The sequence below is a fragment of the Glycine soja genome, chromosome 20, assembly GCF_004193775.1.
Source record: "Glycine soja cultivar W05 chromosome 20, ASM419377v2, whole genome shotgun sequence".
NCBI lineage: Eukaryota > Viridiplantae > Streptophyta > Magnoliopsida > Fabales > Fabaceae > Glycine > Glycine soja.
In genome coordinates, this window is record NC_041021.1 from 14,465,346 (window position 1) to 14,492,839 (window position 27,494).

Below are 27,494 nucleotides of genomic sequence, written 5' to 3' on the forward strand. Positions count from 1 at the left end.
CCAATTATGCTTTCGCATCTGCTTATTTTCATAAGCGTTTTTTTATATAAAATAAGTATTTCTTTTTTAAAACAATGTTTAAACAAACTCAACCATTAACTAGTTAACCAGTATTAAAATAACTTGTGCGTGCATATGGATGTTATTATACCAAATATACTTTTCTTTAAACAAAAAAATCTTTGAACTTAAAATATGAATAATAGATCGATTATAATAAAGAAATGATAAGTTATTCTAAAAGTGATTATCTAATTGTGCTCAATTACACGTGTCCTCAATTAAAATGACATCAAGGAATTTGCTTGATTTTTCGTTTCAGATAAATGAACACATGAATTTTCTTTTTTCCCTAAAAATTTGTTATTGGTTTCTTTTAATGTATTATTATTCTACATTAAAATGATTGTTTTAGAGTACATGTCTATAAAATTATTTATATTAAATTTCAATGAACTGAATTAAAATTTAAATTTTTATTAAGTAAATCCAAAAAAATATATTTAATTGAGTATTAAAATAACTTTTGACAAAAAAAATTATCACTATTTAAATATATTTTTTTTCTTTGTTTCTTCTTTCCTAAATAAATTTTTTTTATTAGATTTATTAACAAAAATTTAACATAATTAACAAATGAGGTTAAAAATAATAAAAAATGACAAATGTAATAAAAACAAATTACATGTGAATTATAATTAACTCTAAATTTAAAGACTTAAAACATAATTTTCGTGTCTCATGAAAATATTTTTATTTTTGTTCTGAAAATTTTGTTTAAAAATAATGAAAATGTCATTTTTTAAAAGTCCTAAAATATACGAGATAACTATAATTATTTAAATTAAACCACTCTAACATATATTTTTAATAAATCAAATTAATATATACAAATATTTTAATTTAATTTAAATTTAAAGATAGTATGATAATATAAATATAGTAAGATTTCATAGATTTTTAAAAAATATTCTCCATTTACCTTTTTAAGAAGAAAAAAACTAATTTTTTTATTTTTATAATAATTAAATAAAATGTATTAATAATAAATTTTAATTTTTTTACGATATAATTTTTTTATCAACATTCTATAAAAATTCTATAAAAGTTAAACTCTATTATTAAAAACAGTTTTTTTTATTTTCAAATGAACTAATATCAAATAATTTATATAAATGTGTGTTATATTTAAATGATAATCATGAAATAATAAAATTAAAATTACAAAATTTATTTTAAAAATTTATTTTAATTTTTAAATGCTTATCTTTTGAATTTCTTATTTTTTATTAATTATCATAAATTTTTTAATTAAAATATAATTAATAACTCAATATATGTTTTTTAAAAAATATATATAAATAATTAAAAAAAAGAGTTTATATTAACATCAGTTATTTGAAAATCAATGTCGTCAAGCACTTACAACATCGGTTTTCAAATAATTGATGTTAAAACTGAATTACTGTAGTGTGATTTTAGCATCGGTTATGTAACGACCCGCCTCGTCGCTACGGTATCCACACTCTAATATTCGATAATTTCAATTTTTATAAAAAGAACTCCCTTAATTTTTTATTATGAAAATAGAAGTGATTTTGTCACAACATAAATTCATCCAACAACACGCCATTACTTAAGTGAATATGCATAATTACATAGAAACAATAATTCGGTACATGTCATACACATAACGAAAATTAAATATGTTCATATATATATAATTAAAATTTCAGTTTTACATCTTTAACTCAACAAAATAAAACTTAAAAACCAACTACGGAGGAGTTGATTACAAAACACAACTCTCTCTCAAAATAACGCCAACGTCATCACGTCGGCTCGGCGGCTCCTCACCAGAATCTTACTCCCTACACCCTGCCACTGTCATTCTGCTCCCACGAACAAGGTTCGTGATCATCACAGGTATCAACCACACGATACAAAATTGCAAGGGTGAGTTTATTATAAAAGAACCAATACCAATTCCAAATAACCACAATTAGCAAGGAACATAGGCAAACATGATAAGCATACACAACAATCATTATTCAACACTCATATCCAACAAATATTCATCATTCACATCCAACAATTACTCATCATCCATCCATGGACCCAATCAAGACTGCACAGAATGATGCATGCACTTAACTCAACACTCAGATGCAATGTGGTACGTACCAACAACAACCAAATCTCAGGAAATAGCCTAAGCGTGTCCACACGACACTCTCACTTAGGGAACTGTGATGAGTTTGTCGAGACCACCCGGTTGTGCATGTAGCATCCCCCCTCCCATAGGTGATCAGCTTGGGAGCCCAAAGGTGTTCCCTACCAGGTGACAAACCCCCTAGTATAAAGTACACTTGGCCACAGTTACTCTATTTCCTGTGTCGTATGAGCTATGATCACGGCCCAAAGTAAGTGCCAAAGACCATGGATCAATTAAAGCGCTTAACCATCCCCTCATAAATGCTTAGATTCTCTAACCACGCTAGTTACCCACGTCTAGGCCATCCGACAAGGTCAGTGCACTCTACCCCCCATGACATACACTCCATATGATGTATGATCGTGGCCAAAAGCTAGTGCCAAAGACCCTGGAAGGTCAGTGCACAGTGCCCCCCACGATCATACACAACATCCAACGTATGAACGTGACCAAAAGCTAGTGCCAAAGACCCTGGAAGGTCAGTGCACAGTGCCCTCCACGAACATACACAACATGCACATGCCAATGCATTTTCAACATCAATCAACATTCCATTTCCATGTCATTCACAACATAAATATCATCTCATCTCAATGACGTTATCAACAACAACAACAACAACCTCATTTCATATTCACATATTCATCAATAATAACAATTCATGTTGACATGGTCTTTATTAACAACGTCATCTCAAATCAATATTATCATAGTTATCATTATCATCACATATCAATTAAAATCCTCAATAGCAACATCAACAACAATTCAAACAAACACAACAATATCATTTCCACACGCACGGTCTTCAAACAACACATTTCAAACAACCAAAACAATATCATTCATCACAATACACACATATATATATATCGCATCCCATTAGTTAAAACGTAATTTTCTTTGAGGAAAAATCAGCATGCAACAGGGACAGGCAGATATCCTCATAGCTAGGTTCCCTGACCCTAACTATGATGTTAAAACGGTAAATTTTATAATAAACTCCCCTCACCTATCGTGATCTACCCCACGGATTCCTCGTCGCGTCACTTGAAGATTCCTTTTTGTCCTTGCTTGTCGATTCCACACAAGCCTCTACCATGCCAAAACGAAGGAGACTTAGTATGGATTTCAGAAAACAAAGCTAGTAACAGTGCTCTGGGTCAAACACCCACATCACTACATGAAAGAGCTGAGAGCATTTCGGGTTTTACAAAGGAACGTCATTTGGAAATTCCGACCACGCCAATGTGACCGGGGTTCAATGTAGGTTACGAAAATAACATGCATTTCATGAAAGGATAACGTTTACAAAGTCTCTTTCTCTAAGGTTTTTCAAAGGAAGCATAAGACATGCAATGGCGGTTGCAAAGTTAGAAAAGATGCAAAGAAAAGATGGAACTAACAAGAAACAAGCATAGAACCATGGTTACCTCGAAAGAAAACGAAAGATCAGATTAGGGTTTTCGTTCTCTACCGAAACCGCAAGCCAAGTTGGAAGATTCTGCTTCGGTTGAAGGGTTCCTCTCGGTGTGGGTTTTCAATGGAGAACAATGATGGTTTGTGGTGGCTAATGGTGGCTGTGGGTGATGGAGAAAGTTCTTAGAACTTTAGAAATGGCTTTGGAATAAAGAAAGAAGAAGAAATGATGTTTTTCCTAAGCTACACGAAAGCAAATGCTGAAATGCTTAAATAAGAGATGCTCTCGGTAACGGAAGCTTCTAGCACACTCCAGACATTGTCTCAAAGATCCCTACGGTCAGATCATGGACAAGTTTCTTGTGAAGTTGCAAACCAAATTTCGAGAAGATCCAACGGTTAACGAAGTCTGGGAAGCGTTTTTACAGAGGTAGCTTCATGTAGCTTTCTCTAGAAGCTTCATTAGGAGGCTTCCTCCAGAAGCTTCATTAAGAGGCTTCTAGCACACTCCAGACATCTTCTCAAAGATCCCAACGGTCAGATCATGGACAAGTGTCTTGGGAAGTTGTAGAACAAATTTCGAGAAGATCCAACGGTTAACGAAGGCTGGGAAGCATTTTTACCGAGGCAGCTACATGTAGCTTTCTCTAGAAGCTTCATTAAGAGGCTTCCTCCATAAGCTTCCTCGTGGCTTGTTTGAGAAGCTTTCTCAAGAGGCTTCTTTGAGAAGCTAGATCCTTATCTATACACACCCCTCTATTAACTAAATTAACTTCCTTAAAAATAATTATGGATGAAAATAACGCAACAAATAATCAAACATCAAACATAATTACTAATAATATATATATATATATATATATATATATATATATATATATCAGGGTGTTACAGGTTATTTGAAAACCGATGTTGTAAGTGCTTAACGACATCAGTTTTCAAATAACCAATGTTAAAATCACACTAAATTCAGTTCTAACATCGGTTATTTGAAAATCGATGTTGTAAGTGTTTAACGACATCGATTTTCAAATAACCGATGTTAATAGGACAATGTTAAAACTCATTTTTTTAATAGTGTTTGTTTGGCCTTCGAATGAAGGAAGGTATGCCACTAAAGGAATATCTTAATGAACTAAACTATGTTTTGATGAAGCTACATGACATTGATATGAAGATGAAAGACGAAGATCTGGAAATGATTCAATTAGCCTTTCTCCATCTCTCATTTGAGAATTGTGTGAGTTCTCTTAGTGTAGGCAAGGACTTTGTTGCACTTGAAGAAGTCGAGTTTGGTCTCTATTCCAAAGATCTTTGACTAAAGGCGTCTGGGAATGGTGATGAAGCCTCTATATCTAGATTAACGGTGACTGATTCTGCTAAATGGCGGAAGAAGAAGAAGAAGAAGAAAGGCAAAGGTGGCAAGAATAGCAAAACGAATCCTAAGGGCATCTGCAATTACTGCAAAAAAAACTGGGTCATTAGAATCGGGACTGTCCAAAGAAAGCAAAGAAATATTTTGTTGTTGCTCTTATTTAGAATGACTCTTCATCATAAAGTGATTTGGTTTTGGCTATTGGTGAATAACTACAACAACATTTTGAACAATGGGTATTGGACTTAAGTTGTTCTGATCATACGTGTCTACACAGACATTGGTTTGTGACATATGAGAAGAAGTCTGGTGGTAACATCCTCATGGGTAATGATGTCCCTTGTAAGTCAATTGGTATAGGTTCGATACAAATAAGAATGTATGATGGTATTTTTAGAACCTTAACTGAAGTTCGTCAAATTCTTGAGCTTAAGAAAAATCTTGTATTTGTGGATGCCATGGATTCAAAAGGTTTTTCTTGTTTGGTTGAAGGTGGAGTTACGAAAATCATAGGAAAAAAGAAGGTTTTGGTAATGCATTAAACAAAGCACGAAAACTTGTACATCCTTTAGAGGTCCACTGTTATAGGCTCTGTCTCTGTTGTTTCACAACCTGGAAGCCATACATCCAATGGCTTGTTTGATAATTCTTTGTAGCATTTGCATCTAGGTCACATGAGTGAAAAAGGTCTAGATATTATGAGCAAGCGAGGCTTACTTGGAAATCACAAGGTGAAACCTCTTCAATTTTATGAGCATTGCGTCTATAGGAAGCAACATTGGATGAACTTCCCAAAGGTTGTGCATACAACAAAGGCCATGTTGGACTACATCCATTTTGATTGTTGGGGGTCTTCGAGATTTTCATCATTGGGAGGGGAAATGTATTTCCTCTCCATCATCGATGGTTACTTTGGGATGACATGGTTATTCATAATGAAGCAAAAATCTAAAGCTTTCAAAATTTTCAAGCATTGGATGATTCTTATGAAGAATCGCATAGGAAATATAGTAAAGTGTCTTAGGAGTGGCAACGGCTTGGAATTTTGTTCTACTAAATTCAATGAATTCTATAAAGATAAAGACATAACAAGACAACATATTGTACGTTATACTCCAAAGCAAAATGGAGTAGTTGAAAGAATGAACAAGACCTTGTTGGAAATGGTCAAATGAATATTATCCATTCAAGCATGAATAGGAGTTTTTGGGCTGAGACAGTCAGTACAACATGCTATCTTGTGAATTGCTCATTATCCACTACCATAGACTTTAAGACCACTATTAAGGTATGGTCTAACAAACTAGTTGAATACGCAATGTTGAAAGTGTTTGGATGTCCAACAACTATCACATAAGTAAAGGTAAGCTGGAACCCAAAACCAATAAGGGATTCTTTATAGGCTATGGACATGGAATCAAAGGATTTCAAGTCTAGTCTCCATTTGAAAGAAAATTCATTCTAGTAGAGATGTTGTCTTTGACAAACTATCTATGTTGTATTCTAGATTTGATGAAGATTTAGGCAAGGCTCTAAATAGGTGAAGTTCGAGAACTCCACAATCAAAAATTAGTGATGAGAAGTAGTTTGAAGAATCTGATGAGACTAATCAGGACCTTCAAATGAACCCTCAACATCAAAATTCAACACTAGTTGAGGGGATTGACTAGCCCAGTCAAAATCACTCGAAGTAACCCAAAATCACAACACCCAAAAAGTCAAAAAGGAAAATCAAAGCTTTTGAAATATATGGCTTTCATATAGTATCTTATGCTCTATAGGTAGTAGAAGACATCGATTGATTCAAACTATCCACTTCTTAGGAAGTAATTTCTTTTTCTAAAGCTAAGGAGTGGACAATGGCTATGAATAAAGTGATGGAACCCCTTCAGAAGAACCAGACTTGGGATTTAGTTGAGCTACCTAAAGGCAGATGAGTAATGGGGTGTAAATGGATCTTCAAGAAGAAATATGGGTTGTCCACTAAGGAAGTCATTCTTTATAAAGCAAGTACGGTAGCTAAAGGCTATAGTCAGAAAGAAGGAATGGACTGCATCGAGATATTCTCTCTCGTTGCTCGACAGATATCCATACATGTTTTGTTGGCCCTGGTAACACCTATGGACATGGAATTAGAGCAACTCAATGTCAAAATTGTCTTTCTCCATAGAAGATTGGAGGAAGACATTCTGATGCAATATTATTCGTCTTATACGACTAACTATTGTATAGAAAACATTTTCAAAAACTTGTATAGTTCCCCCAATTTATGGTTATTTTGTAGTAATTTTGTAAATAAATCTTGTTTTATGGTTAAAGTTGTCTCTAGAATATTTCCATTGAATTTAATGATGAAATATGTGCAATTTTAGGTGAAAAAGAGGCTAAGTCATGAAGTGCTAAAAGTGACATTTGAGCTTAGCTCATTAGTGGGCTAAGTGCGCATCCACCGATAAGCGCAGCTTCAGCGCGCTTAGCGCGACAGAAGAATCTGGTAGAGCATCAATATCAAGGCCATGCGCTAAGTGCGAGATCAGTGCGCTAAGCGCAGCAGTTGTCTTCATCCAGGCTCAACGCAGGACTGGCACTAAGCTCAAATCCACTTACTCGAGCTAAGCGCAAGGGTGGCACTAAGTGCAACGTCGCAAATTCAGAGCCTATTTAAAGCCTATCTTGTGCAGAATTAGGGTAAAATAGACACAACACCTTACAACAGATTTTACACAGAAGATTGGCACAGAATTCCAGAGCACACCACAGTGCCTATTTAGGGAAAAGAGCTTTGGAGGCAGCAAGAGGGCAGCTTTTGCAAAGATACCTAGGTTTTGTAGTCTCATTATTATTAGGGGGTTTTCTGTAATGGCTTGCTAAACACCCTTGTTGGGGATTTCTAAAGAAAAACTGATGTAATTATTTTAATATCTAATTGATTGTGTTTCTTGTGTTCAATGCTTCTTTTAGTGCTTAAATTTCGTATGCTCTTGGTTTGATCAACCATTTGTGTGCCTGGTTAGGTGATTTTAGCATTGGGAAATGTATTGTTTCCTTAGAACTTGAATGAAGCATAATTGAAACTTAGTCTTACAAGAGGGATCTGTGGATTAAGTTTTGGTTTTAAATGTGTTGTTACAATAATGTTGTTTGGTCTAAGTCTAGTCCAACAAGAGGGATCTGAGGACAAAGCTTAGGCTAAATTAGTCTAAACTTTCGTAAGCTATTTATGCTAAGTCTAGTCCAACAAGAGGGATCTGAGGATGAAGCTTAGTTTAAGTTAGTCTAAACCTAGGAGGGCTGTCTAAATTAAGCCTAGTCCAACAAGAGGGATCTGAGGACGAAGCTTGGATTAATTCAGTCTAACTAGGGATCGAGGTTTAGTAATTTAGGATATAGCATAGAACACAAAAGCATGATTGACTAGAGAAACATCTTTATATACATCAGCTGGTTTGTTAGAAAGACCCAACACTTTTACCTACTGTTGTCAACCTTACTTACTTGCATTTTATTGTTTTTAGCCTAGACTTAGTTTAATTATGTTCTAAATCATCAATTATCAATGTTTCTTTCAACAATGTCTTATTTCTGAATTTAACCCTGTCTAAGACTAGTTCCCTGAGTTCGATAATCGGATTCATTCGTTTTAATTTTTAAATACTTGACGATCCAGTGTGCTTTCCAGCAAACTGGATTTTCCTTGAACATATTTGTATAAAGAAAAAGTGGACCAAAAAGTAATTGCAGGGGAAATCCAACATGCAACAACCTAAAGGTTTTGAGGTGGAAGGAAAGGAAATTTTTTTTTATAGATTGAAGAGGTCTTCTTATGGACTAAAGCGTTGTGTAACTTGTAATTCATAAATGTTATCAAAGCAAGGTGGAGATTGTTGGACGATGGATGATATAAATAAGGTGGAGAACAACACTAGTCATCTAACCCAACACTCTTGTCTTCTATATTAGTCGTCTAATCTTCTTTGGTTTAGTGGAGCATCCAGTCATGTAGAAGGGAGCGTCCAGTCTGGTGGTTCATTAGCATAAGTTGTGTTATAATTATAACTATTTTCTCTTTTTTCATTGTAACCGTGTTTGGTTAGATAGTTAGTTGTTGTCTCCTATATAAGGAGCTTTGTATTCTGGGTTCAAAGAGCCAAGAGTGTGCTTTGAACCCCTTCAGTGTAAATTTTGTTATTCACAATAAACTTAACAATTTTGTGCAATCTCTCTCTTCTCCTTCTATCATTTAAACTTCTCTATTTGAATAGAATTTTCTGGAATCTTCCCAACACTTCTTAACCCAAGAACAAGAAGAAAGCTCTCACAATAGATAAATAGTCAATTTGATTGATTTGCAAGTTTTATCTTGGAATTACAAGAGGTTCCTATTTATAGGCTATGCTAAGCCGCCCTTAAAACAAAAGAAGTAAATTTCCACTAACAATCCCACTAAACATTCATGGCCCACTAACATTTACTTCTCACTAACAATCACAATGGCTCGTTAGGTTCCACTAGTCATCATAATGGCTTAGGAAGGAAGTCTACAAACACTAAAATATGACCTAGAAAATATGAAAAAGACATAAGAACTTATTCCAAAAAATAAGCACGAAAATTACATGGAAAATGGAAAAATAGGATTGATTAAGTATTCAACCAAAAGCTAAGTAATCCACCCAAATAAACTTCAGTCCACTTACGAATCTTGAGTATTCAGTTAGACTAATTTTTCTCCAAAATAATGTCTTGAAGCTTGCTAAAATAATCTTGAAATTGTAGATATGATCGAGACAAATCTTGGATCAAGCTTTGATTTAGCTAAACCTTCTTTAGCTTTCACCTTCATCATTAAGCTTTGAAAAGTCTTTTTGCTTGTTTTAGCTATTTGCGTTGGCTTTTTGCCCACACAGAAAAGCTTATGCAAATCAGTTGTATTCTTGTAGTGCACTAATTAAGAAAGTTAGTTAATTAAATTTAATTGCATCAATCGCAATGAAAAACTAGGTTTTCCCCTAACTTACCCTTCATTGGAACTTGATTCCAAGAATAAAAAGAAGTCATTGGAACTAAAACCTTAATTAAATGAAGGGTATTTTAGACATAGTTATATTAAATAAAGTAAAATTAATTAAAAAATTTATATTTGAGACCAAGAAAGAAAATGATGTTATATATATATATATATATATATAGGAAAAAGTAGTGAAGTTACGTGCGATTAATTTGCAAAACAAATTGTTAAAGTGTAACTTTCAAATAATACTTATTAAAATGGTATGTTCTCTCTGTATCAAATATTCCATCAACAACTCTATAGATCTTCTTGAAATGGATCATCACCATCAAAACATCACGGGATTTGAATCCTACACTTCTCATTATTCAAGAAAAATACAATAATACCATTAATTAAATTTTCACCAACCATTTCTCAACTGCAGCATCTCCCTTCTCCTTTCTCTCAACCCTAACACCCCTCGCGACAACATCTCCCTTGACGACACACCCTCGCAACGAAATCCCTTCCTTGACAGCACCCCTCCTTCAAAGGCACCTCCTCCCCCAACGACTCCCCTCCGTGTTGCAACGGCTCCTCCTTCCACAACTAACTAATGCCATGTTTGAGATAGAAATATACAAATCCAAATCCCTATTTCTATCCTATTGATGAAGAACAATAGTATATCCAAAAAAGAGAACTTGTGATCGAATCCTAATACAATGAAAACAGAGGAAAAAATATGAAGAGAATGGAATAAGAATTATGAAGAGGAAGCAAGAATGTACCTTCTTGTCGATAGTGGAGTTCTGAAGTGCAACGAAAACTATTGTTGAGCTTCTAGAATGGCCTTCCGTAAGCAAAAAGTGCTTTTGTATATTCTAGAAATCATTCCAAAAGCATTTTTTGCAAAAATATTAATGGAATAAGAATTATGAAGAGGAAGCAAGAATGCACCTTCTTGTCGACAATGGAGTTCTAAAGTGCAACGAAAACTATTGTTGAGCTTCTAGAATGGCCTTCCGTAAGCAAAAGGTGCTTTGTATATTCTAGAAGTCATTCCAAAATGCCTTTCGTGAGAATTATATAATGCTTATAGAAAAGTCATTCCAAAAGCATTTTTTGCTTACGGAAAAGCCATTCTGAAAGTGTATTTTGTATATTCTAGAAAGGAGGTTTCTAGAAGCAACAACTACAATCCAGAGTAGCCTTTCCAGAAGTGTATTTTGTATCATTTGAAAAGGGGGTTTCAAAAGCTCTATTTTGGCTTATGGAATGACCATTCCAGAAGCAATATTTGAAATCTGAAATAGTCTTTCCAGAAGTACATGTTGTATCTTTTAGAATGGTGTTCTAGAAAGCACTATTTTTTGTTACAAAAAAGGTATTCCATAAGACGTTTCCTTCTAAAAGGGTGATTCGGTAAGAGTATTTATACTCTTACAGAACGTCTATTCTGGAAACAGGTCTCGAACTCATATAAAAATGCAATAAAATGTAGCTACAGAGTAGAGAGTTAGAGAAAGAGAAGGATTTCTGCAACATCGATTTGGACTTGCTTTGGACCTTCGATGGTTGTGAGAAGAACGAGAAAGGGAAGGGTCTAGACTTGTGTCGGCTGTAGGCTAAAGAAGACGAAGAAGGGAAACAGAGGAAGAAGATAGAAAAGGTAGGTTGGGGTTTTAAAAAAATGGGAGGTGCAAAATGTAGTAAGGGAGGAGTGAAATTCAATTGCCAAACAACTGCACGTGCAAGTAATTCCTCATTGGAGAGTTCATCATATTAGAGCCCATATATATGCATTCTACTGCACCATTCATAATCATATATAATTCTGCATGCTCCTAGACACATACAATTATTTTGTTTTTTTCTTTCTTTTTTTGAGGAAAGTCTAGACATATACAGTGTAACGTCCGAAATTGTATTTTTCATTTTATATTTTGAGAATGTTTTTCTTTACTCTTTAGAATTTTAGGAGATTAAATTACAAAACTAACTTTTAAAGTTTTTAGTGATACAAACTTAAAGAAATGAAATTTATTCACAATGAAGTATGAAGCATAATTATTAGAAAAATAATAAAATATTTTAATTTGGAAGAAATTATATTTTTGAGTTGCAAACTTTTTATAACTCTAAAAATGATAATTTTAATAGAAATTAATTAGAGATTTAAATTGATTATATCTTACTTTATATTATATATATGATGGGGGATCAACTTACTCTAAAAATAACTCTTCTAGAATTACTCCTCATTCTCACTATTTATTTTCTTGAAATCTAATGGATAAGATTAGCTATTCATTACAATCCTTAGATTTCAAGAAAATTAATTGTAGGAATGAATTACTCTTAGAGTAAGTCGATCTCTCCTCTTCTCTCTCTCTCTCTCTATACGTGTATATATGTGTTGAATGTTTTGTGTTTATGTGTGTGTGTGTGTGTCTAATAAGTTTTACGGTATTAGTCAATCAAAATTATAAATGACTTTTGTAAAAGTTAACCAATTAACATATTAATTAGACATGATAATTTATGATTAGATTACTGTGTAAAAATCCTTTACACTACCAATGCATATCATTTGCTCTCTCTCTCTCTCTCTCTCTCTCTCACACACAGACATATGATATGAGGGATTTGCATATGCATCTTGTGTCATGTGACTTTTCTTTCCTACACTACTCATTGTTACCACGACCACCACTACTATCGTTGTTGTTGCCTCTACAAATGTTGTCACCACTACTACCACCATTGTTGTCATTGCATCACTATTACTGTCATTACCATCAATGATACCGATGACAATTGTGGTGGTGATGACAACGGTGGAGGCAAAGGCAATAGTTGTTGTGACGACGATGGCAATGGTAGTGTTAGAGATAAAGGTATAATAGTGATGGCTATGATAGTGATGGTGACGACAATGATGATAGTGATAACAACAATGATAATGGTGTCAACAACAATGATGATTGTGATAGTGAGAAAGAGAAGTCACATGGCATAAGATGCACATCTTATTCTTCATAGTTTGATCTTAGCAGAAAAACACTAAAAATTAGGAGTAACTCCAAAGACTTACCCTTGTAGCAAGTGATTCCTCTTCATTCTTTCTTTATCTAGTCTATGTGTATGAGAAAGTATTACTTATCATTTTGGAGGCATGAGAAGCTAGAAAAATTTATGTTTTTCATTCTCAATTATGTTATCAATATAATCTTTACACCTATATCTTTTATTTTTCTCTATTCAACACATACTAGAAATATGTGGTCACCTTATAAAAGAGTTATAACATTAATTATTGTTGTTGATTTTGTAATTAATCCATCTTAAAAGAATGCTCGATGAGGCTAACAATGTCGAGGGTACAGAATTGCTAGGGGAGGGGCGTAGTGGGAATTGCTAGGGGAGGGGCGTAGTGGGAGGCCGCAAGGGCTGGTAGACTTGTTGTTGCAGTGGGGGCTAGGGCTTCTTGAAAATGATGAAGATGGGTTTTATGAAATGGCGACATTGAGGGGAGAGTGAAGGTGACCAAAAGATGTCATTGAAAGTTTAACATTGAATAAAGATAAGTGTGTCACATCAAAAATCATTTGGTCAATGTTGAGAGTTTAATGGTCAACTAAAGTCAATTGATGAAAAAATTAAAATCATCCATTTAAGATATTAAGAGACCAAATTTTACAATTAAAAATTAGAGGAATGATGTTCATGAATTTTTTAAATTAGAGGATCAAAATTATAATTTAACCTCAATTACATCGAATTGAAAGTTTACATGTATATTGTAAACCGACATACACTTCAAATCAATACAATATATGATGAATTACATCCACACAAATCTTTATTTAATAGACTTGATTTTCAGCCATCAAGTCATGCTAGTTTCTTCATAATATTTTGTTTGATAGCCCAGCCCAACACTAGGATCTCCAATATTGAAACACCTAATACCCTACCTTCGGACCCCCAATATATTGAAAGACTCAAACAACATCATTGTGAAGAACCTCCTTCACTAATCGATGGAAATCATTATATGATGATCCTCCCATATCAGTGGCTTCTATTGCTTTCTTTTTCCACTCCAGACACTTTTGTCTCATTTCCTTCCCCCTTTCTCCGGTTATCATTTCTTTCACAAGTGTTGTCACCTCCTCCCTTTTTACATCATCTTTAATATCCATTCCTATCCCCCAAGTTGTGCATATGTACCTGCAATTTGTTTGTTGTTCAGCAAAGAAAGGCCAACCTATCATAGGGACACCCCCACTTATACCTTCTAGTGTAGAATTCCAGCCACAATGAGTTAGGAAAACCCCAACTGATGGATGAGACAGCACTTGCTCTTGGGGGCACCAACTTGTTATGTATCCTCTATCTTTAACCTCATCTAAGAAGTCTTGTGGCAATTGTGTGGACTCACCCATTACCAAATCTGGCCTTTTTATCCACAAAAATGGTAAATTGCTATTTGCTAGTCCCCAAGCAAATTCTTTCAAATGATCCTCGGACATCACAGTAATACTTCCATAATTCACATATATGACTGAGGAAGGTTCCCATTGGTCTAGCCATTGGATACATTTTGAGTCATTTTTCCAAAGATTTGACCCACTCACCTTGAAGCCCTTGTCTTTATCAGGAAAATGCCTTCCTAACAATTGAAGTGGACCAATGTTATATATATTTGGGTTCTGAGCCATAAGGGCATTGAGAACTTCACTTTCCAATTCTTGGATGGTGTTAATTATGATTGAAGATGATTTCATGCAGGTTTTTGCTTCTATACCAAAGCAAATAAAACTGGTTTCATCTAGAGTGGTAGTTCTCACGAAACTTGGACAATCTCTGATTCGCATATTTTTCATTCCAGATATCCAGTCTAGATTTGTATCCAATGACCCATCAGTAGTGAAACTTTCATCTGAAATTTTGAACAAAAATATTATTACATTAAACGAGTTGAATATTTTAGTCATTTTTCAAAAATTATTTTTTGGATTTCTTTTACTTTGATACGAATGCCATATTATCATTTTTGGTGCTGAATGAGGTGAGAAATAAAATGTTTTTCGTTCATTCTAATTAAGAAATAATCACCAATTTTCAAGCTTATCCATATTAAATTTCTTTTTATATCTTTAATTTATTTTTAACTCTATTTACTAACATTCACTTATTGTATTATGAATACTAATATTAAATGTGACTTTCATTTATAAGAATAAAATTTAAAGGTATTTTTAGAATAAAATTTAAATTTATGATTTTGATAATTTATCTTACGTTTCTTATATATAATATCAGAGATATAAAAATGAAATCTTTTATTAGATTATGATGCAAATTTAAAAATAAAAATGTATTCATTAATTGACTAATTTGGTGTAAACTATGTATAAAATATCATTTTTATTACATTGAGATTAATAAATATATACCTACATTCATTTTTTTTACTTCAATACATGTATATAAATATCAAGAGCTTTTTGTGCTATCTTTTATAATTATATTTTATCGTGTAAGTTGTGTAGTTATTAAATTCGATTCGAACTGACTGGTCGACTAGATGACCCGAGAATAATTGGACTCTCAATGAGTCTGAACCACTTATTGGATGTGTTCTCCAAATGACCTGGTACAATTCAGTGTAGCATTTTTTTTATCATGCATTTTCTTTTTTACAATTTTAACATCATTTATATTAGAAAAATAAATTTATACCTTACACTTTTATTGTTTATAAATTTACTTATATTTTTTACCAAGTATAACCATATCTTGAAATGTAAGATGATAAAGCTGTTATCCTCTTCATTTTTTCCTTGACTAATTTGCATGTATTAGATTATGTTTGTCATTATACAATAATAATACATATTTTAAATTCTAACTTAATTTTTTTTATATATACTAAATTCAAAAAAATATGTTGCATGTTCAAAATTTTAAACAAGTTCATAATTATGTTTTTAAATATGTTGAATTTTATTAAATTTTAAATCTCAAGTGTATAAGTTTACATGTTATTAAATTATTTATATTTTTATAATATAGACTAGCTTATATAGGTTAATTAATGACTCACTAGATTGATCCCTGATCTAATGACTCAACATCCTGACCGAATCAATCACTTGTCCAAGTCTGATAACCCTGATACGTTGAGTTGAAATCACTCTCTTTGTGGTCCCGTTGAAAGAGTGTGACGTATTATTATGCTACCAATTTTATGAGATGTTATTTTGAACCTAAATATAAATTTTATATATATATATATATATATATAAAATCCAGGTAAAAATAATTAAATTTAGTTTTTGAACCTAACATCAAAATTACATGACTTAGGTACAATTAATTAAACATCCTCTAATCAATTTAGTTTAGAGTGTTTTTGGATAAATTGCTTAATTAATTAAGTATTTATTTAATATACTTATCAAATAAGTATATAAGTATTTAAGTATAATTTGTTTCTGTAAGTAATGGAAGAGATCATAAAAATATTTATTCAAGTTGTAAGCTATTTAATTTATGATCAAAACAACAAAATATTTTCATAATATCTCCCATAGGACAATACATACTAGATACAAACCACGTGATTAATATGAAATACAAATTCCAGCAAAAACAAAGATTTTGAGACTTTAAATTTTTATTCTCACTCAAATAAACGAAATAACATTTAATTCTGTAAAATTGTAATGTCATCTTAACTAGCATATTTTTATAATTTACATTTTTTTTTAATTATTAGTCTTTCAAAGATTTAAAATTTATCATATTATTCATCTAAAAAACTTGTCACTAAATTATTCCCTAAAAATTTTAAAATGTTATCATATTCATTTTATGTTAGACTTTGATTCCTACAGATAAAAAAATCACTTCAAGATTAATCATTGTATTTATATGTGGGGAAACCATCTATTTAGTCAGAGAATTGTTTCTCTCTATACACATAATTCTCTTGGGCTAGTGATAGTCATATACCATAAGTGATATTAGTCTTTGATCAGGTGGATTGAGAAACATACGCCTTGGATTCACCAAAAAAAATAGAGACAAAAATCTAAGAAAATAATATGACAACATTCTTTTACAATTAAATCCAAAAGTGATAATTTTAATTTGTAAGAAAATATCTAAGGAACTAATATGACAACACCCCCCTCCCCCCCCCCCCAAAAGATCTTTAATAAACTGACTTCATGATTAATTTTTTTTTAAAGTATAATATAATAACATGTATACCTTTAAAGGATATCTTTAAAGGACCTACTAGATTTGATGCAGTAAGAATGATGTGTCACTCTGTATCCTAGTCAAATCTTGAGACTAATTTCTTTCACAGAGTATGGTTGTTGTTGACTCAAGAAGATTATACACATATGATGAGAATCAAACACGAATACTCATATTAAATAGATTATTCCCCTCATATAAATGCAAAAGAGCTTTATACCAGTGGATTAATCCTTTGATTGTTTTTACTTTGTCCTTTCATGTTAGTTTTATTATTATTGTTATTATTGTGTTGTATGTAGTAAGAGATATACTGTTACATCTAGTGTGCAAATTTTGAGTCTCCCTGTGTAAAATGTTAATGGAAAGATTTGATTTGATGAGTATTAATTAGGTCAGTATTAAAAAAAAAGTGAGAGAAAATTAATAATTAAACAATAATCACCTTGGAAGGGAATAATGCCTCTTTCGACAAGCTCATCAAATTGCAAGTATCCCATTAAACCACAAGCTGAGGCTGTCCAAAATTGTTGTTCAGAAATGTCCAAATCCCTTGCCACTTTCCCTGCAAAGCCCATTAGCCCATCATAGATGATAGAGGTAACCAAAGGCACTTCATGTGAAGCATTGAGCTTCTTCACAAGCTCTTTGAGTGGCTCATAACAATGTTTTCTAGTTGCATCACACAATGCTGCAATGCTTTGTGTTGCATCTTTGTCAGATGGAGGCAACCCATCTGGTATGGTCTCAAATCGAAAATGAGGTTGTCCCTTGACAAATTCTTGTCCAAGAGACTTCACCAAACGCTTGTGGTTGAACTCGGTGTTCACAAAGGTTATGTGGAAACCGGTGCAAAGAAGGAGTTTGCTTAGTTGCATAAAAGGGTTCACGTGGCCTTGTGCTGGGAATGGCACACAAACAACATGAGGCTTTTGAGAACGAGAAACGCCCATTTTTTGTTTTTTTTTTTTTCTAATTGTGAAGGTGAAGAAGGATTTGGGTGTGGCATGAGTTCCCAAAGATTCTCTTATTTATAATGATGCCAAGAAATCAACTGTAGTTGAATTGTTTACGAGGACCCTACCATCAAAGAAATTAGTGCGATAGGTATCACGTGGTGGAAAATATTTTCTTCTAATTCAAAGTTAAAATGTGTATTCTTTATTAATTATGTTTTTTAAAGATAAGAATAAGTTTTCATGAAAAACTAAAAATTCCATTACTTTTATTTTTTTATTCTTATATTTTAGAAAATTATCTTTTACTCGATCAATTTTCTTTATGAACTTTACAAGTTTTTAATGTAGAGAGTTTGTTGTTCGGTTTTTATTTTATGTTTTTTAACGTTATTACTACAATTATTTTGTTGCTATATGTTACTACCTGGTTGTCTCTATATATGTAGTTCTTTGCTCAAAAAATAAACATGGGAAAATACAACACATCAAGCAATAAAATATACATGGCTCAAACAATAGATATTTTGCTTATCTCTTCTCTACAAAATTCTATTATTATTTAAAATATATTTTGGAGTAATGGTGTTCTTTGGTTTCGGAATCCTTCGCTACACACGATCGGTCTAATATGTATCTTGGGAGAGGAGTGCATTATAATTTACTACCAATGCATTGGAACGTTTTCTCCTCAACACATAGCACACTACAACCTAGGCTTTTTCTAAACTCTCCTTTGTTATTATATTTATTTTTTGTATTAAGTATTGTTATAAAAATTATGTGTATTGATTATATATGAAATAATTCCACTATTATGTTTTTTGTTTTGGTTTCCAAATTATTTTTTTTCTAACAATCTTAAAGAGAAAATTTTGTCTTATTCCTTTCTACCAATAATACGTCTACCATGGATATACTTGTGAGTAAAACATTTTCTTTAAAAATAATATATATATAATTCACATGCTATATTTATTTAAATATAGGAGGATATTTTGAATATCTATATATGTCAAGTTATATTTGAACATTGATGTTTATTGAGCATGAGTTATATATAGTAAAATTGTTTACTTGTACACAATGACATCATTAGAGTCTCTTGAGTTTTTTTTTTTTTTTGTAAATAAATAGTTGTGATATTAGTTTATTTAAAAGTGGAAAAATTAAATCTTTTTAATGTGTTACTAAGCCACATGGATTCTATATTATTGTGATATATATATATATAAGTTCCTCTATGATGTACAATTATTGTTTATTAATTAGGATTGGCAAAGAATTTGCAATTGGAAATATAAATGCATTGGGAGTTTACTTGAAACTTATGACTCCTCTATTTGTGTCTACATACATGAATTATAATTGATATTGATATGGATTAATGTTCTACTAATGTGATGTTACATTGGTAGTCTATCACTACTAGTATTCTTGTAGTAGCAAAGTTTTTTTTTTCACTATGTTTCTATTATTAATATGGTGTTTCAGTGTTTCATGAATTTCTTTTAATTGCTCTTGATTAAAATATTAAAGCAAAAATATTTTAAGCATGATTATGCATGTGATATGTTGACTGCCTCTACTTCTTATAGATAATTTTGGTTATATCCTATGATCGATGCTACTTTTTCAATGCTTTTAATTATTCTCATGTTATGTTATGCAATTATTATATATGATGAACTAAATTCAATATATATCCGTCTTACTATGTTTGAATTTACAGTTTGGGAAAGATGAATTCATCTTAGTCTTTGTGTTCATGAATTGAAGTGTATTTGAATATCTTAAAATATTTGACTGTTTTTTTGACTGATTAATGATCAGGAAATGGAGACAAGGATCGTTCATTGATTGGCCTTTAGTTTAATGCATGATATCAAGGTTGTGAAATGAGGGCTTCTCGTTTGGTTTGATCAGGACACTTCTTATTGTTAAACTTGGTGACATGAATAACATTTATTTTTTTATGTTTTTCAACCGATTTGCCTTTTTTAATTTAATAATATGTTAAATGATACTCTTTATTTCTTAAACTTGAATTATAATATTTCAATCATGTGAACTTACAATTTGATGTGTTCACCAATTCATAAATTATATTATGTTCATAAAGTTAGACTGAGTATAGAATTGAAGGTGATGACTTTATTGATGTATAAATTTTATTATGCTCTTCGACATATTATTATAGTTCTTATGTACTTCTCAATGAGTATAAGCTTGTGCTCCTAGCTATGCTTTCTTTAAATTATTTATCCATGTTAATAGCATGGTTGTTTTATGTTGCAATGTGCATATTGAATTATTCATATGCAACCTATTGGAATTGCTAAATAAGAAACTCATGTTATACATATCAATGTATCATGGTAGTTATAATATTCTCAATGGCACAGGCACAAGGTTGTGCTATGCATGTATGCACAAAGTTCTTTAAATTATTGCCTATATATTAATGAATGTTTGGATTAATGGCTTCATAGGGTTGAAGTATGATAAAATATGTCATCATATTGAGATTTCTATATTATTGGTTAGAAACTCTATTTGGTTCAAAGGAGGTTCCCAGTATTATCATATCTATTGAACGAGAAAATCACATTGATGGTTTCTATTACACTGAGGCTAGTTCATTGTGAGTGGCTCAGTATGTAGAAAATTTGATAAGATCTTGTGGATCCGCTACTTACAAAAGTATTGTTTGTCTCTATGTGATTGACGATTCCATGAATAGAGTTCAACAGACCTAGGAGGTTTCATGGATAATTAGAAAATGGTAATTGTTTATATCAAAACTAATTTAATTTGTTATACTTGTTATTATTTGTAACACCCCATTTTTCGTAAAATAAATTAAAAAGGATTTTATTTAAAAATAAATAGAGTTTTAGAAAAATAATGAGGTTTTTATAATTAAATAACTAAGGAGAAATAATTTTATGAATTAAAATAATAGTTTTAAGGTAAATAAAATACATATATGTCCTTAGAAAAAATGTTTTATTTATTCATTTTATATGGAGTAAAATAGAGTTTCTTTTTATAAAATGATAAAATAAAAAAATAGAGTAAATAATAGGCCCTGAGTATCCTAGTTATAAATAGAGACATATTAGGTCAGTTTTCATATTGACGATACATCTTTATGCTTTCTCTTCTCAATCTTGCTTTCCCTTCTTCCTCTCCCAAAACTCTCTCTTTTTACCGCATACACCCAAACTTGTCTGAGTAAAACTACAACCCCAACTTGTTAACCGTTAGATCATTGTGAAATTGGAACACTAGGCTCAAAACTTATTTTCACACATACTCACCGTTGGGATTTTGAAAATAATGTTTGTGGTGAGTGGAATGTCCCTCACACGTAGCTCTTTGTTTTTCCCACATACACCCAAACTTATTCCTGTAAAACTACGATCCTAGACTTGTTAACCATTGGATCATCGTCAAACTTGAACATCGGGTTAAGAACACATTTTTGCACATCCCCACCATTTGGATTTGTTAAAAATGTGTTGTGAATAAGTGTGTGGTTAATACTTGAGGTAATATTACTTGTGTTGTGAGTTGTGAATTATACAATAATCTGACTGGTGTTTACCTTGAGAAAAAATGTTTATGCATGAGGTGTTAAAAGGAAAGTGTATGATTCCAAATTAGGAACTTGAGGTGTTAAATTGTAGCACAATACACAAGATGTTAAAAGGAAAATGTAGGGTTCTAAGTTAGGAACTTGGGGTGTTAAATTGTAGCGCATTATGTTAAATGTGTTTGAAAATAAGTGTGAAGTCGTGAATATTGTATAATTCATGAGTAGTGTTTGGGTGCAAAAGTTATTTTAGGGGTTGGATATGAATCACGAAGGTGAGGCCCTAATAGATTCTTCGGAGTCTAGGCCTTGGGGTAAATACACTTAGTTTGAGTGCTCCTTTAAGCCTATGTTGATCTCATATGGTTGAAGCATTCTCGCAAAACAGGGTGATCCTAACTGGTCACCTTATGATTTTACTTAGTGAGAGTAACTTGGCATACCCATTGTGTGGCATGTCTAGTTGCATACTCCTAAGTGTCCTGGTGTTGTTTTTCACTGACATGATATCACATTGCATATAGACTTAAGTCTTAGTACAATTGTTGCATAACGTCTGTAAATTGTTTATTATGAAATTGATGAGTGTTGTTACGTCTTGACTCGAGTGTGTGATTCATGTGTAACGTGATTGGTGATTGAAAAATGAATTTTAAATGATAAAGTGGTGAAGTAATGTGGATTTTATTAAGTTGAGTTATGTTATAATACTTCTATAATTTATATTAATTATGTCTTGTTTATCTGTATTTTATTATCCTGTGATGATCTCGAACCTTGTGTCCGTGGGAACAGATGACTTTAAAAAACCGCATGCTAGAGGACGCTGGAACACAATGCTCTAATAGGATGTGACATTGGTACCGTTTTTATTTCAATTGCATGATGTTATTTTAATTTATTTTATTTAATTGTTTAACAAGATTTCTTTTGTAAACTTTGACCGCCTTGTTCTGAGCCGGATATGTTTTTAATAAGTTTTATTTGGTAATAGTGAAGCGAATGCGATCCTTTACCCACGTAAGCTCCTTTATATTTATTGAATAAAATAATTTTAATTAATTTCGCATTTTCATGCATGATATTGTATAAATATGTATGTTGGGTTAGAGGGTTTCACATTATTTATGTATTGACATTATTATTATTTTCTTTAACTATTTTTTATAATTGATAGTAATTATTCATTAATAATATAAAAAGTTATAATGTGAAACTGCCTGAATTGGTTTGTTTTTTTTTTTAATTTTCAATTTTGGATAATATTAAAAAAAAACAAACAAAATATTTAAAAATTTACAAAAGACATCAATTTTTTTGAAAACCGATATTATGGTGCATAAATCAATCGTTTTTAGAAACAACATTGTTGTTTCGTGCCAAACAACATTGGTGTTTTTTAGGAACAACACGATTCTGCGTGAATGTTATTCCCATGTATTCCTAGAATAATATTACTAGGAATAATATTCCTAAAAGATTTCATAAAACTAACTTTCAAATTATTTAATCAAATCTATTTATCTATAATAATAAATTTAAGAATTCAAAATTGGCGGGTAAAGAGATAAGTAGTTTCTCAATGATTGAATGTGTCAACATTTGATAATTTGTAATAAATTTGTTCAATTACAAACAAAATTTAAATTTTAAAAAATACATCTATGTCCCATTAACAAATATATTTGCAACAAATATAAATCCGAAGTCGATTCATGCTTAATTATCTTCGGTAAACCATTTTTTAATGCTTAGTTTGCAATTTGTTGTATAATTTTGAACTAAAAAACTGAATCCTTAATATAATAGATTTACCAAATTGTAAATATAATTCAATTATAGATCAATTGGTATATTTTCGTTACCAAATTAATAAATTTCAATTAATTTGTCCATTAAATAATATATTTGAAACAAATATGCATCCATTTTTTTAAAAATTAATTTTGAAATTAAAATTAAGTCATTTATAATTATCTTCAGTAAACGAATTGATTAATGCTTAGTTTGCCAATGATTTTAAATTTTCAAACTAAGAAAATTAATCATTATTATAATAAATTTACCCAATTATAAGTAAATTAATTATAAATAATTTGTTGTATTTTTGTACCAAATTTTTTATAAAGCTACTTTTTATTAATTGTTATAAAGTTATTTTATAATACTATTTTTATTAATTGATTTACGAAAATCAATTGAAGTAATCTATAAATCTTCGTGATGTCTTTTTATTGGTATTTTAAAAGACAATATTTATGTAGTTGGATAGAGATTTTTTTTATTGGTTAAAGAATTGATAAGATCAAAATTGTAATTATGCGGGTCTTCTCTTTGATTCCTATTAAAATATACATAAATCAATTATTATCAATTGTTTATACGCAAAAGACAAAATTAATCTAATTGGTTGTATTTTCTTTACCCCCACAACTGTCGTTTCAAGGCCACTCTATTTGGAGCTTTAGTGGATGAGTTAAACTCATTATTTGCAGGTGGCAAGTCAACAATATTGTAATTATTGTGCTCTTCTTTAAAGCCAAGACTTGAGAAGGTATATATGATTGTTATAAGAAAAACTACATTTTCATTAACCAATTCATGATGTATCTAATATTTTATTTATATTTGTAATAGCGATAAAAAAAAAAAAAACACTAAGTACCTCCCGTCTTCATTAAACAATCATATTTATCTATATATACTTTTATATGAATTTAATTTCTATTTTAATTTTTTATATCAATTCTATCTGGTGTATATTTTAGTTGGATGATATAATAAATTTTAGTATATTTTATAATTTCTTAAAATATTTGTAACAAAAATTCATCCTTTTGATTTGAAAGAAAAAAAGTGAGAGGATAAATATATTAAAATATTAAATTCTTTTTTATTTTATCATATAAATAGAATTTAAAGGTTATTATAATGGTATAATAATAAATAATTAGATTATATATATAATATCACTTTCTTAAAATGTTGATGTGCTAATGGTAAATATCATAATATTAGAATCATATATATTTTCAAATAAGAAGTTAATTATGTCACAAAATTTAATTATGGTAAATATCATTAAATTTTGATAATACTATTATATGAATAATTTACTTTTTTGAATATATTTTTAATTTTTCTGATGATTTATGACTATAATTATGTTTTATAAAAGATCTTTGAATAGATTTAAATTTAATTAATAAAGAATTTTTATTCAATATTATTTATTTAACAATTTTCAAATTAATTAAAGCGTGGGTATCAGAATACCTACTATCATCCTTATGAGTATTTATGTCGTGTACGACATGTGTTGATTGAATTTAAATTTTAATTTAAAAATATAAAATTTCAAATAAAAAACTAAAAATAAGTATTTTTTGAATATATGTTCATACTAAAAGAAACTTATAGCCTAGATGTATAGTATACAAAAATAATTTGAAATATATATTTATATTGAAAAAAATGAGAACAATTTACTTAATATATAATTCAAAGTATTTGAGTAATTTGAAAATACAAATACTCATGGGTGCGGGGTTCCTTATTATGGGTCTCTGACCTGGTAATAAGTGGATATGCATTAAATTATCCAATTTCAATCTGCAGTGGGTTTTACCCAATATTATTGAAGAAAACATTTTAAGGCTATTTTCTAATAAAAGTATATTTAATAAAGGAGGCATTTGATTTATGGAATGTTTTGAGATTCTGGAAATGTGGAGATGGAAATGTATATTCTCACCTTTGTCTGTATATAATAAAAAAAAAAATTCTTAGGTATCTCTTGGAAAGTGAGATGTTCATGTTTAATTAAGTTAATTTTGTATTGAAATGATTCTTATAAAAGAGAGTGAGAATATGGATTACAATGTGCTCAATTTCAATACCTATTATCTCATTATCTAGAACTCATATTTTAGATTTTTTTTGTTTTAATGCGAATTTCACTTTACATCTTTCTCTATGATTTTTCTCAATTTGTTTCCTTTCCAATCAAAGTTTTATTGCACATGTCTTTTTGTGTTGTTTGTTCTTTATAAATTGAATGGGATATTTTGGTGCTATATTTCTTAAATAGTAAGACCTGGTTAAGGACTTTATTGAAAAAAAAAAAAACAAAAGACTCTTCATAGTTATTTGTAAACTGGAGTGTCTAGCACCAAGTTTTGTTGTGTAGGTGCATATATAAGTTATTTAGTATATAAAAGGATGTTTTAGTAATATAATATGCATTCTAGGAAAAATAACGTGAACCAAACACATTTTTAAATTTTCCTAAGAATATAAAAAAGATTCACAACCAATTAATTTTCATAGTTAAGCAAACATATTTTTCTTGAAATACCAGAAATGTCATTCCCATCTAATATTCTTAGGAATAACATTAATCCTAGAAGATTAAGTGAAACAAATGCCCTCAAAATATTTATTCAAATCTAAAATAATAAATTTAAGAATCCAAAATCAAGTTTCAAAGACACATGGTGAAATTAGGTAGCTTCTTAAGGTTTGGATGACTGTGTTATTATTTGGTGGTTTATAATAATTTTTTTTGGTTACAAATCAAATTTAAATTTAAATTTAAATTAATTAATTTATGTCCATTAAAAATATATTTGCAAAAAATAAAAATCCAAATTAAAGTTTATTCGTGCTTAATTATCTTCGGTAAAAAAATTTTAATGCTTAATTTGCAATTGATTCTATAATTTTTAACCAAAAACTGAATCCTTAATATAATAGATTTGCCAAATTGTAAATGTAATTCAATTATAAATCAATTGGTATATTTTAGTTACGAAATTAATAAATTTCAATTAGTCTGTCCATAAAATAATATGTTTGTAACAAACATGAATCTAAAAATTTATTTTGAAATTAAAATTAAATTATTTATAATTATCTTCAGTAAATCAATGGATGAATGCTTAATTTGAAAATGATTTTGAATTTTTGAACTAAATAAATGAATCATTATTATAATAGATTTACCCAATTATAAGTAAATTAATTATACAAAATATTGTTATATTTTGGTTACAAATTTTTTTATTAAGATATTTTTTGTTAATTTCTATAAAGTTTGTTTTATAAATCTATTTTTATAAATTGATTTACAAAAAATTAATTGAAGTAGTCTATAAATCTTCGTGATGCTTTTTTATGTGATTGATTTTTTGAAAAGAGAAAATTTATGTGGTTGGTTTGAGGTTTTCTTGATTGGCTAGAGAATTGACAAGTTCAAAATTGTAATTATGAAAGTTTTACTTTCTGTTCTTATTAAAATCATACATAAATCATTTGTTATACGCATCTTACCTTCGGGCATGATTTAACGATTTATGCTTTTAAAAGACAAAATTAATGTGATTGGTTAGAGTGTTTTTTATGTGATTGGTTTTTATTTTCATTACTTCACAACTATCGTTTCAAGGCTGCTCTTTGGAGCTTTAATGGATGAGTTAAACTCATTAGCTGCAAGTGGCAAGTCAACAAATTTTGTAGTTATTGTGCTCTTCTTCAAAGTCAAGACTTTGGGAGGTAAATATGATTGTTATCTACATTTTCATTAACCAATTCAAGGTTTATCTAATATTTTATTTATATTTGTATTAGCAAACAAAAACATTAAGTACCGTATATCTTCA

The 27,494-nt window shown here is 30.4% G+C and overlaps 1 protein-coding gene across 1 annotated transcript; it reads right to left on the reverse strand.

Annotated features, from left to right (window-relative positions):
- Positions 1 to 13,728: 13,728 nt before the first annotated feature.
- LOC114403890 (linamarin synthase 1-like) lies at positions 13,729 to 18,279 on the reverse strand. The gene is made up of 2 exons (XM_028367107.1): positions 17,726 to 18,279; positions 13,729 to 14,950 (listed from the first exon to the last, which is right to left on the reverse strand). Exons 1-2 carry the CDS (start codon positions 18,231 to 18,233, stop codon positions 14,010 to 14,012), a joined length of 1,449 nt encoding a protein of 482 aa, XP_028222908.1. The 5' UTR covers positions 18,234 to 18,279; the 3' UTR covers positions 13,729 to 14,009.
- Positions 18,280 to 27,494: the final 9,215 nt, after the last annotated feature.